This window comes from Gymnogyps californianus, chromosome 20, assembly GCF_018139145.2.
Source record: "Gymnogyps californianus isolate 813 chromosome 20, ASM1813914v2, whole genome shotgun sequence".
Lineage (NCBI taxonomy): Eukaryota > Metazoa > Chordata > Aves > Accipitriformes > Cathartidae > Gymnogyps > Gymnogyps californianus.
This window is the reverse complement of record NC_059490.1, coordinates 7188102-7200791: the sequence shown is the minus strand read 5'-3', so window position 1 is coordinate 7200791 and position 12690 is coordinate 7188102. Positions and strand designations below refer to the sequence as shown.

Here is a 12690-nt window from a genome sequence, read left to right as displayed (position 1 = left end):
CTTTTGAGACAGGCTAACCAGAACTGCCAGCAATAGCCAGGGCACAAACTGCCAACAATTTATGCAGTGGCATAATGATGTTTTCTGTTTTGTTCTCTGCTCCTTTAAAGTAATTCCAAAACATCCTTTGTAGGCTACAGCAGAGTGTTGAAGTGATGTTTTAAAAGAAACAATTGCTGAGACACCAACAGCTCTTTCCTAAATAGTAAAAGCTGATATAGAGTCAATTGCTGCAGTGTTTGTTACCTTCATTACACCCATTGCCGTTGTATCTCGTTTACCACAGTAGCACTCAGCATTATCTGGTCTCTGCAATTTCCCACAGTCCGGTTTAGCTATCCTAAATAATTTAGGATTAAATTTTCCTTCTCCACATCACCATATTCAGAAAAAAAAAAAAAAAGCAGCAGAGATGACTGTGAAACTCCACAATAACCTCACTCCACTGTGAGCACCAATTATTCATCCCTACCTTTTTTTGCCACCCTTTAGTCAGTCATTAATCCCCAAAAGGGCCTTCCCAGGCTGCTGCCCCTCGGCTTTTCACGGAGGACCTTGGCAGAAGTTTGCAAAACCAAACGCAGCACTCCGGGAATTACACCTGCGGAGCGGGGCGATCCGGACTGCCAGCCTACCTGAGAAACAAAGGTCAGACCCTTCTTCCCCCTCCAGGAAAGCAGGCCAACGCTCTCCATGTCCATCACCTCACATCTACCAGCTTTTCCTACCATGTCAGCGATATCCCGCAACCCCCGGCTCCGCTGCGGTCTCTGCCACGGGGGAGCCGGGCCGCTCCGGCGGGTGGGGGGGCTGCGGCACCCTCCCGTCCCCGGGGGAGCAGCCCCCCACCCCGGCCGCGGGCTCCCTGCCCACCGCCTCACCTTCCCCCCCGGGCACTGCCCGCCCCAGGCCAGGTCACCCCCCTGCGGCACGGCCCCCAACCGGGGTCCCCCCCCCCGGGAGGCTCCTGCGGACTCCAGCCCCACCCGCGGCCGGCAACCGGGAGCGGAGGAGCCGCCGCCGCCTTCACCCCCCCAACCGGGAACCGCGGCCCAGCCCGACACCAAGCACCGGGACGTCCCTGCCGCCCTTACCGCCCTCACCGAGGCCCAGGCCCGCCGGAGACGCCCAGCCTAGGAGGCCTCGGAGCCGCTCCGGGCCCGGCGCGGCCCCACCGTTCCCGTGGCAACGGTCCCCCCCGACCCGTACCAGAGTGACGCGGGCCTTGCCCAGCCCCCCCCCGCCGCCGCTCACCCCCGCCCGGCCCGTCGCGGCCACCGTCCCGCCCGGCGCGGCCTTACCCGAGGCGCCGAGGGAAAATGGAGGCCTCCGCGGCGGCGGCGGCGGCGAGCGAGGGGGGGCGGAGCAGACGAGCGGCGACCTCCGGGCGGGCGGAGCGGCACCGCTTCCGCTTCCGGTGGCGGCGGGATGGGGGTGGCGGGGCGGCGGGTGTCGCCGGTTCTGGTGCTGGCGTTGGTGCTGGCGCTGGGCGCGGCGGTGCGCGGCGGCCCCGGGCCCGTCACCTGCGGCTCCGTGGTGAAGCTGCTCAACGTGCGGCACAATGTCCGTCTGCACTCGCACGACGTGCGCTACGGCTCCGGTAACGGGACATCATCCCCCCCCCCCCCCCCCCCGCCCCTGCCGGTACCGGCACCGTGCTCGCTGGGCCGGGCCGGGCCTGGCCTGGCCTGGCCTGGCCTGAGCGCGGTTCTCCCCTTCCGCAGGCAGCGGGCAGCAGTCGGTGACCGGGGTGTCGGCGGCGGATGATGGGAACAGCTACTGGCGGGTGCGGGGCCGCACGGCGGCCGTCTGCGAGCGGGGCACGCCGGTGCGCTGCGGGCAGGCCATTCGCCTCACCCACCTGGGCACCGGCCGCAACCTCCACAGCCACCGCTTCGCCTCCCCGCTCTCCGGAAACCAGGTACCCACCGGGCGCGGCCGGGACCTCCGGGACCCCGGCCTGACCGGGATCCCCCCCTGTCCCCCGGGCCCAGCCCCTTTCCCCGGGCACAACCGGGCCCCCTTTGTCACCCGGGCCCTGCCGGGTCCCCTGAGTCCTTGCTGGGTTTTCCCTGTCTCTACCAGTCCTGACTGGGTCCCCCTTGTCCCCCATGTCCCTGCCAGCTCCGTCTTGCTCCCCGGTCCAGACCAGGTCCCCCATGCCCCTACCAGTCCCACCTTGTTCCCCAGTTCAGACTGGGTCCGTCTTGTCCCCCATGTCCCTGCCAGCACTGTCTTGTTCCCCAGTCCCTACTGGGTTCTCCCTGTCCTTACCAGTCCCAACCAGGTCCCCCTTGTCCCCCATGTCCCTACCAGTCCCACCTTGTTCCCCAGTTCAGACTGGGTCCGTCTTGTCCCCCATGTCCCTACCAGCACTGCCTTGTTCCCTGGTCCCACCTGGGTCCCTACCAGTCCCACCTTGTTCCCCAGTCCCTACCGGCTCCCCCTTGTCCCCCCACCCCAGTACCCGAGTCCCAACCAAACCCTCCAAGTCCCAACAGAGCTCCAGTCCCAACCAGGTCCCTCCTCGCTCCCCCAGGCCCCTTCCTCTGCCCCCCATCCTTCCCCTCTGGGCCCGACTCAACACCCCCGAGTCCCTCCTCTTTCATCCCAGCCCCAAAATGAGCTCTTTTTCACCCGCAGGAGGTGAGCGCGTTCGGGGAGGCCGGCGAGGGCGACTACCTGGATGACTGGACGGTGGTGTGCAGTGGGACCTACTGGGCGCGGGACGGCGAGGTGCGCTTCCAGCACGCCTCCACCGACGTCTTCCTCTCGGTGACGGGGGAGCAGTACGGGCGGCCCATCCACGGGCAGAAGGAGGTGCACGGCATGGCCGCCTCCAGCCAGAATAACTACTGGAAGGTGATGGAGGGCATCTTCATGCAGCCCAGCGAGGTCTTCAAAGCGGAGCGGTACCACGCTGAGTTGTGATGGACAGACAGACTGCCGCCGAGCCTCTGGGCGCTGCCCTGCAGTGTTCGGGGCTGCTCAGCCTGGGGGACGGCCCCTGTCCCCACCGGGGTCTGACATGCCAGGACGCAGAGCCCCAAATCCAACACGAAGCAGATCCCAACGTCCTGAATTCGATGTGGAGCAGATCCCGGTGTCCCAAATCTGACACGAAGCAGATCCCAACGTCCAGACCTGACCCAAAGCAGAGCCCAACATCCAAGATCCAACATGAAGCAGGTCCCCACGTCCTAAACCCAGCCCAAAGCAGATCCTAACATCCAGACCCGACCCAAAGCAGAGCCCAGCATCCGAGATCCAGCACAAAGCCAAGCCCAATGTCCAGACCTGACCCAAAGCTGAGCTCAACATCCAGAGCAGGTTCCCAAACTCCCCAGCCCTTCCCTTGTAGCTCCCTCCTCCGTCCCCTCTGGCCGAGGAACCCCCCCCAAAGGACTGCTGTCCCCCGGGAGCTGTGCTCCGGTTCCCCCCCCCCCCGCTGTACCCCAAACCGCTCCCGGTGCCCGGCAGGGGCCTGGGGCCATAAAAGGGCTGAATCCTCCCCTGTCGTGTGCCTGTTTATGCGGGGAATGGGGGGGGGGGGGGGGGTGTCAGACCCGGTGCGTTCCCCCCGCCCGCGCCCCAATCCCGGTGCTAGCCCCGGTGGGGCGCTGCCGCTACCGCTCACTCCGGGAAAGCACCGCTCGGCCCCGCCGCGCCGCCGGCCCCGCCCCGCCCCTCCCAGCGGCCACTCCGGGTGCGCGGGCGGTCGGCCCCACGGGCGGCGGCGGCGGCGGTGGTGCCGCCGGGGCCGGGGTGGGAGGGGGGGGGAACACACCGGGGCCGGGGGCCGCCATGCCGCCGCCGCTGCCTGCCGTACTGCTCGGCCTCGTCGTCGTCGCGCTGCTCGCCGGGCTGCTGGCGCGGTCAGGGCCTGGGGGGGGGCGGGTTTGGGGGCGTGGGGGAGCCCACGGGGACTTGGGGGGGGGTGGGTGACAGGGTTGGGGGGGGCCCACGGGGCTGGCAGTGGGGTGACAGGGGTGTAGGGGGGTCCGCAGGGGTTTGGGGGAGTGACAGGGCTGGGGGAGGCTCTGCTGGGTTTGGGGGGAGCTCGCAAGAGTCAAGGGGGGGCCCACGAGGCTGGCAGTGGGGTGTCAGGGGGTTTTGAGGGCCTGCAGGGGTTTTAGGGGGGTGACAGGGCTGGCTGGGGTAGTGTCAGGGGTGGGGGGGGCACACGGGAGTCATGGGGGTGCCCGCGGGGCTGCGTGGGGGTTGCCAGGGGTGTGGGGGGACCCACGGGGCTGAGGGTGAAGTGTCGAGGGTCTGGGGGGGGAGGAGCAGGGGTTAAGGGGGACAAAGAGGACTTGGGGGGGGGTGTCAGGAGTTTGGGGTGGCTCACACGGCTGGGGGAGAGGTGTCGGGGTGTGTGGGGGAGCCTGCAGGGGTTTGGGGGGGTCCTAGGGCTGGAGGAGCAGTGTGCAGGGTGTGTTGGGGGGGCTGCGGGGGTTTGGGAGGGCCCACAGGGCTGGGTGGGAGGGTGTCAGGGGTTTGGGGGCTTACAGGAGTCCAGGGGAGCCCGCAGGGGTGGGCATGGGGTGTCAGGGGGGTGTGGGGGTCAAAGGGGGCCCTCAGGGCTGGGGAGGGGGTGACCCTTCAGGGTCTCTGCCCCAGCTTGGGGCACCCGTGGCAGCAGGGCCAGGCCCTGGGAGCTTCCATCCAGCTGTGGGTGCTGGAGCTGGCGCTCGAAGGGCAAAGAGGGTCCCTGGCCCCCCCAGCCCCAGCGGGGAGGCTGACCCTGGCCTGCCGCCTGTCCCCGCAGGTGGCTGGCGTGTCGCCTGGCCGTCACCTGGTGCCGGCAGAAGCTTCATGCGGAGCTGAAGATCGGCTCCTTCGGCTTCTTCTGGGCCCAGAACATCAGCCTCAAGTTCCAGCGGGAGCAGCAGACTGTGGTGGGTACCCGGGCGAGGGGCGGTTGCTGGCAGACGAGGGCAGGCAGGGCGGCTGCGGTCACTTCCAGGCTGGGAGCAAATCCCTGTAGCCAAGCTCCTGTTGCGCAGCCCCATAGCTGGTGCCAGCCCCTTCCTCCCATGGTTTTTGGCTGCTCCCTGCATGATGCCAGGCATTGGGAGCGGAGTGGGAACGTCGGGAGGAGCATCACAAGGCAGAGCCAGGTTGTTTCTTCTCTGACCTACCTGTGCGTCCTTGCAGGAGATCGACAACGTCTGGATCTCCAGTAAACTGAGCCGGGAGCTGCCGTACGTACCCCCGCCCCAGCTCCCTCACTGCTCTCTTGGTGGGTCTGGCTCATCCCTGGCCCCGCTGACTGCAGTTCTGCTGCCTTTACACCTTTCTGCAGTCCCTATTTCCCCATAGTCTGCTCTCTGTGGGAGTAAATCACTCTTCTTTGAGGTGGCGGTGTCTTGTGGATGCCCTTGTGCCAGTCCTGCACGTCCCCAGGGTGGGGGGCTTCCCTGTTGATGGGGCCCAGTGTGCCATGTGCGAGCTCTTACAAGAGTTGCTCGTGCTGTTCTTCCGCAGGCGCTACTTTGAGCTGTGTTTTGGCGAGGTGCGAATCCGCACGGATCTCCAGAAGGGCCCTGGGTTCCAGCTGTCTGTCCCACAGGCTCCCAGAGAACCCGATGGAAATGAAAGCAGAGCAGACCTGACTCTTAAACCCTCCCTGCTGAGGCTCCTTAGCCAGGTGAGGCACTAGCTTGGTGAGAGGCTGTTGTGGGCTGCGCTGCTGTTGGACATCCCTCACAGTAGCACCTTCCCCCCAGCTCTTTTCCATCCACATGGACTCCATCAACATCATGGTTCTGCATGTGGCCACCTCAGAGTCTCTCTGGCACGTCCAGGCCAGCAAGACGCGTCTCCTCCTGAATGGCGATGGGAAGAGGTAACGCTGTGCTCGCGCCCCGCTCTGCTTCCCCAGCCTGGCCCCGGGTCCCAGGGGGCAGGGAGGCTCCTCTGACCCCAAACTGGTGTCTCACCTCTCTCTGTCCCGCTCAGCAGCATCCCGTGTCACCTGTGATGTGACACATTAACCTCCTCCGAGACTGGCCTGGTCCCTTTTCCCTTCACGGGAAGCTCAAGTTGTGTGTTCTCCAATTTATGAGTTGCTGCGCTGTGCACGGAGCTAGGGTGTGCTCTGGTTTTGGGAGGACTTGGAGCAGGGAATTGGGGTCCCTGTGTCCCACAGAAAAGAGAGGGCAGGAGCCTGGTTTGGAGGCAGCAGGGCCCGCATCCTCTGTCTGTTCCTCTGCTCTCCCCAGCCTGACCTGCGAGGTGAGCCTGACAAAGCTGAACAGCAAAGTCCTCCGGAGCAGCCAGCTGGTGAGTGCTGGGGAAGGGAGAAATTCAACACTTCGAGCCCGGGCACTGGCTCTCTGGGACACCCTGAGGACCCTTTCCAGCATGTCCCCGAGGCTGGGCGATGCTGCAAGGCTCTGGGCTCCATGCTGTGCCCAGCGCTTCACCTGCAGCGTCCACCGGCAGGGAGTTAGGTGACTCCCTGTGCACTCCTTGCCCGTGTCCCCGTACAGGATGACACCTGCCTGGCGGAGCTGGCCCTGGCGCTCTCCCTCTCGCTGGAGATCAGCAGCAAGCGGCGGCTGGTGGGTGTCAGGCTGCGCGTCCGGACCCTGCAGGCAGAGCTGCACGAAGGGCTCTTCTGCAGCCCGCTGCTGCACCGCATCACTGCCGGGGCCCAGCGCAGCAGCGCGAGGGAACAGCCCAGCGCAGGTCAGGGATGGGGACAGGGACAAGCTCTGGGCAAGGCAGGGGCTGGCAGCCCCCATGCTTGTACTGGAGCCAGAGGGATTTGGCTGTGCCATCGCTCCCTCCCACTGCAGAGCGTGGGGGTTTGGGCAACAGCCTTCCCGTGACGCTGTGTCCCCCTCCAGGCCCGGGGGAGCCCCTGAAGTCCGTGTCTCTGCTGAGCAGGGACACGCTGCAGCTCATCCCCAGGAGGGTGGAGGTGAAGTTGGAGAACACCAGCATGGTGCTGTCTATGAACAGCCAGAAGAGGTAAGGAGGCAGGTGGAGCGGGAGGCTGTCCTAGCCCCGATTAGCGCTGGGGACACGGACTTGGGGACAACTGTGCCCTTCCCTGCTCATCCCCTGCTCTGCCAGACCACAGAGAGCGAGTCCTGGAGCCCACCCCAGTGGGAAGGACTGAGCTTGGCCTGGGACTGGGCTTTTGGGGCAGGAGGAAGGCATGGGAGCTGATTCTCCAGTAGGACAGCCTGATGGGATCCTCTGCTGATGGGATGAGAGCGCTGGGCTGGGCTGCAGCTGGGCACTGGCTGGTGTCTTTGTCCGTGCCAGCGTGCCAGCCAGCTGGGGATGAGAGACGGGGAGATGGAGGACCTGACGGTGCAGTTCCCTTCTTGGCAGTGACTCCCTCCTTCTTACAGGCACCTCACCTGGAGCCTGAAGCTGCTGCAGTTTTTATATCAGCGTGAAGAGGAACAGATCCCGCTGCGCAACTTCACACCCACCTCGGATCTGGACCAAATGAGTGTAGACCTCCAGCTGGAGGGCAAGTAGCCAGGAGGGCGCCTGTGGGACAGGGCTGCCGTCGCTGCCCTCCGCCACCCCTCATTTCTGCTCTTCTGTCTCCTCAGACGGCCTTCTCCTGTCCCAGAGCCGCCAGCGCATCGTGTGCCTCAACTCCCTGAAGACCAGCTTGCAGGTGAGTGAGCACTGGGCACACTCTTGTCCCCCGGGGGTGGCTGGTTCGGCTCCTGGCACGAGTTTTTTGCCACCCACCCCTCTCCCTGCTCTAGGTCACAGCCATTGACCTCTCGGCTGCTGTACTGCTCAACACCTGCATCATCCACTACCGCCACCAAGAGTTTTCGCACTGGCTGGGCCTGTTGGCACAGGAATACAGATCCTGGGCGGTGCCTGTCCCCAGCCAAGGACACAAGGGAAGGTAAACTCGGCCTCAGCGCAGCTGCTGGTATCGCAGCTTGTTTCCTCTTGCCTGCCACGCTCTGGCAGGGTGCCCGGGCACCCAGCACCTTCTCTGCCCTGTGCACGGCCTGTGGGACGGGGAGGCTGGTACGGAGGGTGGCAGGCGGTCGGCGGGTCCCTGTGGAGAGGGTGTCCCTCTGGGCCTGCTCCCTGCCGGGCTCTGTGGCACGCAGTGCCCCAGTAACAGCCCGTCCTTGCTCATCCCGTGCAGGAGCTATCCCCAAATCATAGCACCCATCATCCTGTGTGCCTCGCTGTCCAACGTCAATGTGTCAGTGCAGCTGGGGGACACGCCACCCTTCGCCTTGGGCTTCAACTCCATCTCTGCAGGTACGGGCTGGCAGCTAGCACCAGGGTGGCTGCTGGGCTCTTCTTGGGGGTCGGTGGCTCAGCCAGAGAGGAGTGGGAAGGGCTGTGCCGCCTCTGTGCTTGCCCATGTCTGTGTCTGGCCAGGGGCTGTGGACCCCTGCCTGGTTGTGTCTGGGTTGCCCCTGTTCAGGGGCAGCTGAGCAGGCAGCAGCAAGCCCTGCCCGCACTCACCCCCTCCTCTCTGCCCGCAGACTACCAGCACCTGCGGCCGCAGAGCGTGCACCAGCGAGCAGTGCTGGCCGTGGACCACCTCTGCTGGCGCGTGGGCAACGACTCGCACATCCAGCGTGCCCCTCATCCCCCCAACATGCACGTGTGGGGGGAAGCCCTCATCCTCGACTCCTTCAACCTGCAGGTGAGGGGCAAGCTGAGGGGACGAGGGGTGGCTCGTGGAGGGGGGGGATGCCTGTTTGCAACTCCAGGCGGGTGGCATGGGGACACATGGTGGCATGGGGACGTCCTGCAGCCTGAGAGTGATCGTCTGTTTGTCCTGCAGGGCAGCTACAACCAGCCCCTGGGCATGTCTAGCGCGCAGTCGGACACGCTCTTCCTGGACTGCACCATCCGGGGGTTGCAAGTGGAGTCGTCGGACACCTGCACCGAGTGCCTGGCCAGGGTCCTGCCCCTGTTCTGCCCGCAGCCCAGCAGAGCTGAGCTTGCCAAGCAGCCGCCCTCTGCCTCAACTGAGCCCTGGGGGCTGCTCTGGAAGGTGGATCTGAAGGTGGAGGATGTGAACCTTTTCACACTCTCAGCCCTGGTGGGTAAGTAGCATGCAGGCTGATCCCAGATGACTGTCCTGGAACAGCCCCGCAGTCAGAGGAACCCGGCATGTCGTGGTGCGCCTCCTCCGTGCCTCCAGCACTGATGTGCCGTCTCTCTAGGTGCCCTGGAGCTGCGGCTGGACACGCTGACCGTCCTGGGGAGTGCCGAGAGCTGCACGGTCAGCGTCCAGGGCATGGTGCTAGCCTTGGTGAAGAGCATCACGGAGAAGATGCAGCCGTGCTGCAAAGCTCCTGCCATCCCCAACCCGGTGGCCAACCTCTCCATGTTCTCTGTCACCTACCACAGCAGCATCCGCTCCCTGGAGGTTGGTGTGGGCCTCGGGTCTCTGCTTTAGCCTGTACTGGTGGGACTGGGGTGGATGGGGCAAGGGGAGGATTGGTTGGCACCAAAAGGTGCTGGAGAGGAGAACGGGGCTGTGCTGTGCCAGACCCGGCAGTGACTTGGTGCCTGCTCGCTCTCTCCGGTGTAGGTGCAGTGCGGCGAGGGGCTGGCGGTGCTGTGGAGCCCACCCGACCACATGCACTTGTACCATCACACCCTGGCCACCCTGCAGTGCCACGAAGCCTTGCGGAGCGCCCTCAGCCACAGGACGCCTCCCTCCCTGCCCCCGGAGAGCCCAGCGTCCCACCCGGCCACCCCTACTGAGACACCGGGGCCCCTCCAGCCGGATGGGACCCCCCCCAAAAGACTCTTGTCCCTGTCACTGGAGCTGAGCTCTGCCAAGCTCACAGCTTTTGTCTCCGAGGCCAACTACATCAGCCTGGCTGCCGAACGGACCTCCGTCAGCTGGCACGGCGGTGCCCTGCACGGCTACTGCCCTGAGCTGGCCGCCGGCTTCGATGGACACAGCATCTTCAGCTTCAAGGAGGTGGAGGTGAAGCTGCTGCCAGAGCTGGAGGAGGTCATCTTGCACCGCTGCGCCTTCCCCACCCTGCGCACCCTCCGCAACCGCGGCTGGGCCTTCTCCTTTGCCAGCGTGACCATCGAGTTCCCCTACCAGTACGACTTCTCCCGCACGCTGGATGCTGCCGTGGGCGTGCAGAAGTGGCTGAAAGGCCTGCATCAGTGCGGGCACCCTGCCAGCCCCGTGCTGCCCCCCGACCTCCTGCTCAAAGTGACGCACTTCTCCTGGGTCTTCCTGGATGACGTCTTCGAGGTCAAGTTACGAGACAACTACGAGCTGATGAAGGATGAGAGCAAGGAGAGCGCCAAGCGGTTGCAGCTGCTGGACGCCAAGGTGGCTGCGCTGCGCAAGCAGCATGGCGAGCTGCTGCCTGCCCGCAAGATCGAGGAGCTCTACGCCTCGCTGGAGAAGAAGAACATCGAGATCTACATCCAGCGCTCGCGGCGCCTCTATGCCAACACGCCCATGCGGAGGGCTCTCCTCACCTGGACCCTGTCCCACCTGGAGCTGGTGGCCATGGCCGACGAGTCCTTCCACGGCACAGAGCGTGTGTTGGAGCAGATGAGGGACCTGGACAGCGTCAGCCCCTTCCCCCCCGAGGGTCTGGAGATGGTCACCCAGTGGTGCCGCATGATGAAGGGCAGAGTTGGCAGCTTCTTTGGTGAGTTGCTTTGCGTGAGGGTGCCCTTGGAGGACAGCATGGTGGCTGCGTGGCCTGGCATCCCAGGACAGGGACCTGCTGGCACCACGTAATGTGTAACCAAGCAGGGGCAATGATTTTTGGAGGTTCAAGGGAGTGGGAAGGGAGCAGAGAGCTCCTGCCATGGCCCAGAGTGGGGGACCGGGGCAGTGTCCCTTCGCTGCCCCATCTCTCAGCCCTTCCTCTGCCCTGCAGTGCGGATCCGTGACTACCCTCGCTACCTCTTTGAGATCCGGAACTGGCAGCTCTCCGGCCGGCTGATCGGAGCCGAGCAGTGCGGCCAGGCGTGCTCCCGCCGCCGCCAGATCCTGAAGCTGGGGCTGCCCTGGGGGGATGCGACAGTGGAGAGGAACATGCCACCCTTGAAGTTCTACCACGACTTCCACTGTAAGAGCTGGAGGGACAGGGGGGGGCTCTGTGCCGGGGTGGGGACGGGGCTGCGTGGGACACGCAAAGGGCTGAGCCAACCTCTATGTCCCCAGCTGAGATCTCCCAGTACACCATTGTGTGGGGGCCCTGCTGGGACCCGGCCTGGACCCTGATCGGCCAGTGCGTGGATCTCCTCACCAAGCCCTCAGAGGACCCCAGCGCCCCATTGCCCTGGTGGGACAAGAGCCGCCTTCTCTTCCATGGGGACTGGCACATGGACATTGAACAGGCCAACCTGCACCAGCTGGCCACCGAGGTGGGTGCCACCAAGGTAGGGAGCAGAGCCCGGCGTGGGGTCGGCTCACAGCTGCCTCTCCCCACGCTTGTCCTTGCAGGACCCCTACAACACCACGGAGAACATGCACTGGGAGTGGAGCCACCTCTCCTTCCACTGGAAGCCTGGGCAGTTCGTCTTCAAGGGCAACCTGGATGTCAACGTCCGGACAGCCTCCAAGTGAGTGTGGGCCCAGGAACGTGGGGGCTGCTGCCAGTGCCGGGGGGTAACCGGGGTCTCTTTCCCCGTTCAGGTATGACGACTGCTGCTTCCTGCACCTGCCCGACCTGTGCATGACGCTCGACCTGCAGTGGCTGTGCCACGGGAACTCCCATGACCACCATGGCGTGGTGCTGCGCTCTCCCGAGTTCCTGCCCAAGGTGCCGGTGGGGCAGCAGTACGACTCCTACCGTGCCTTCCGCTCCGAGAACCTCAACCTCTCCATCCGGATGGACCTGACGCGGCCCAGTGAGGGTGGGTGACAGCGCACCGGGGATCCCTTGGGGCCGAGGGGGATGGGGCAGGGCAGGCTTGGTTTTAGCGATCCTTATCGGTCCTGGGTGTCCGTGTCCCTGCTGTGTCCCTGCGCCGCGGTGCTGGCTGACGACGGGTGTATTCTCAGAGCACTCCCAGCCCCGGATCCTGCTCTACAGCAGCACCCTCCGCTGGATGCAGAACTTCTGGGCCACGTGGACCAGCGTGACGCGCCCCATCTGCCGCGGGAAACTCTTCAACAACATGAAACCCAGTAAGAAGAAGCTGGGGCAGCATTACAAACAGTTGTCTTATACTGCGCTCTTCCCCCGGCTGCAGGCAAGTCCTGGGGGTGGGGGTCCGGTGTTACTTCCCTGCTCTGCCTGCGCTGGGCTCTCAGCCCTGGCTGTCTGCTCCCTCGCAGGTGCATTACTGGGCCTCCTTTGCCCAGCAGCGGGGAATCCAAGTGGAGTGCTGCCAAGGGCACATCTTCACTCGCGGCACCCAGCGGCTCATCCCCCAAGGTGAGCGAGGGCCCTGCCGGCACCACTTCCAGGCAAGGCAGGGCCCCGGCTCACCCCTCTCCCCGTCCCCCAGCCGGCACGGTGATGCGACGCCTCATTTCGGAGTGGAGCATCACGCAGATGGTGAGCGACCTGAGCCAGGTCACCGTGCACCTCATGGCCTCCACTTGCGACGAGAACGCCGACCACCGGCTCGACACCCTGGTGAAGAAAACCCATCTGCTGAGCCTGTCCTCTCTCACTTACCAGCGGCACAGCAACCGCACGGCTGAGGAGGTACCGCTGCAAACACCTAGGGCACGGC

General features: G+C 64.9%; 2 protein-coding genes across 2 annotated transcripts in view; both read left to right on the top strand.

The window, feature by feature from the left end:
* Nucleotides 1–1428: 1428 nt before the first annotated feature.
* Nucleotides 1429–3511, top strand: SDF2 (stromal cell derived factor 2). Its single transcript, XM_050909200.1, has 3 exons — nt 1429–1600; nt 1725–1921; nt 2644–3511. Exons 1-3 carry the CDS (start codon nt 1429–1431, stop codon nt 2929–2931), a joined length of 657 nt encoding a protein of 218 aa, XP_050765157.1. The 3' UTR covers nt 2932–3511.
* Nucleotides 3512–4782: 1271 nt separating this feature from the next.
* BLTP2 (bridge-like lipid transfer protein family member 2) overlaps nt 4783–12690 on the top strand; it is a 10678-nt gene continuing 2770 nt past the window's right edge. Inside the window, exons 1-22 of the mRNA XM_050909199.1 lie at nt 4783–4898; nt 5158–5204; nt 5488–5650; nt 5730–5848; nt 6225–6285; nt 6495–6693; nt 6855–6978; nt 7368–7492; nt 7578–7645; nt 7740–7888; nt 8141–8259; nt 8490–8653; nt 8795–9059; nt 9180–9385; nt 9551–10646; nt 10881–11072; nt 11168–11370; nt 11450–11568; nt 11642–11862; nt 12011–12201; nt 12287–12386; nt 12460–12662. Coding sequence (XP_050765156.1) covers nt 5745–5848; nt 6225–6285; nt 6495–6693; nt 6855–6978; nt 7368–7492; nt 7578–7645; nt 7740–7888; nt 8141–8259; nt 8490–8653; nt 8795–9059; nt 9180–9385; nt 9551–10646; nt 10881–11072; nt 11168–11370; nt 11450–11568; nt 11642–11862; nt 12011–12201; nt 12287–12386; nt 12460–12662 — 3909 coding nt within the window. The 5' untranslated portion in view covers nt 4783–4898; nt 5158–5204; nt 5488–5650; nt 5730–5744. The remainder of the gene's footprint in view (nt 4899–5157; nt 5205–5487; nt 5651–5729; nt 5849–6224; nt 6286–6494; nt 6694–6854; nt 6979–7367; nt 7493–7577; nt 7646–7739; nt 7889–8140; nt 8260–8489; nt 8654–8794; nt 9060–9179; nt 9386–9550; nt 10647–10880; nt 11073–11167; nt 11371–11449; nt 11569–11641; nt 11863–12010; nt 12202–12286; nt 12387–12459; nt 12663–12690) is intronic.

What these genes read in the sequence shown, in the direction of transcription:
- SDF2 (XM_050909200.1), top strand. Translation starts at nt 1,429, where the DNA reads ATGGGGGTGGCGGGGCGGCGGGTGTCGCCGGTTCTGGTGCTGGCGTTG. An exon ending in CGACGTGCGCTACGGCTCCG is followed by an intron (nt 1,601 to 1,724) that starts GTAACGGGACAT and finishes CCCCTTCCGCAG; the next exon opens with GCAGCGGGCAGCAGTCGGTG. An exon ending in CCCCGCTCTCCGGAAACCAG is followed by an intron (nt 1,922 to 2,643) that starts GTACCCACCGGG and finishes TTTCACCCGCAG; the next exon opens with GAGGTGAGCGCGTTCGGGGA.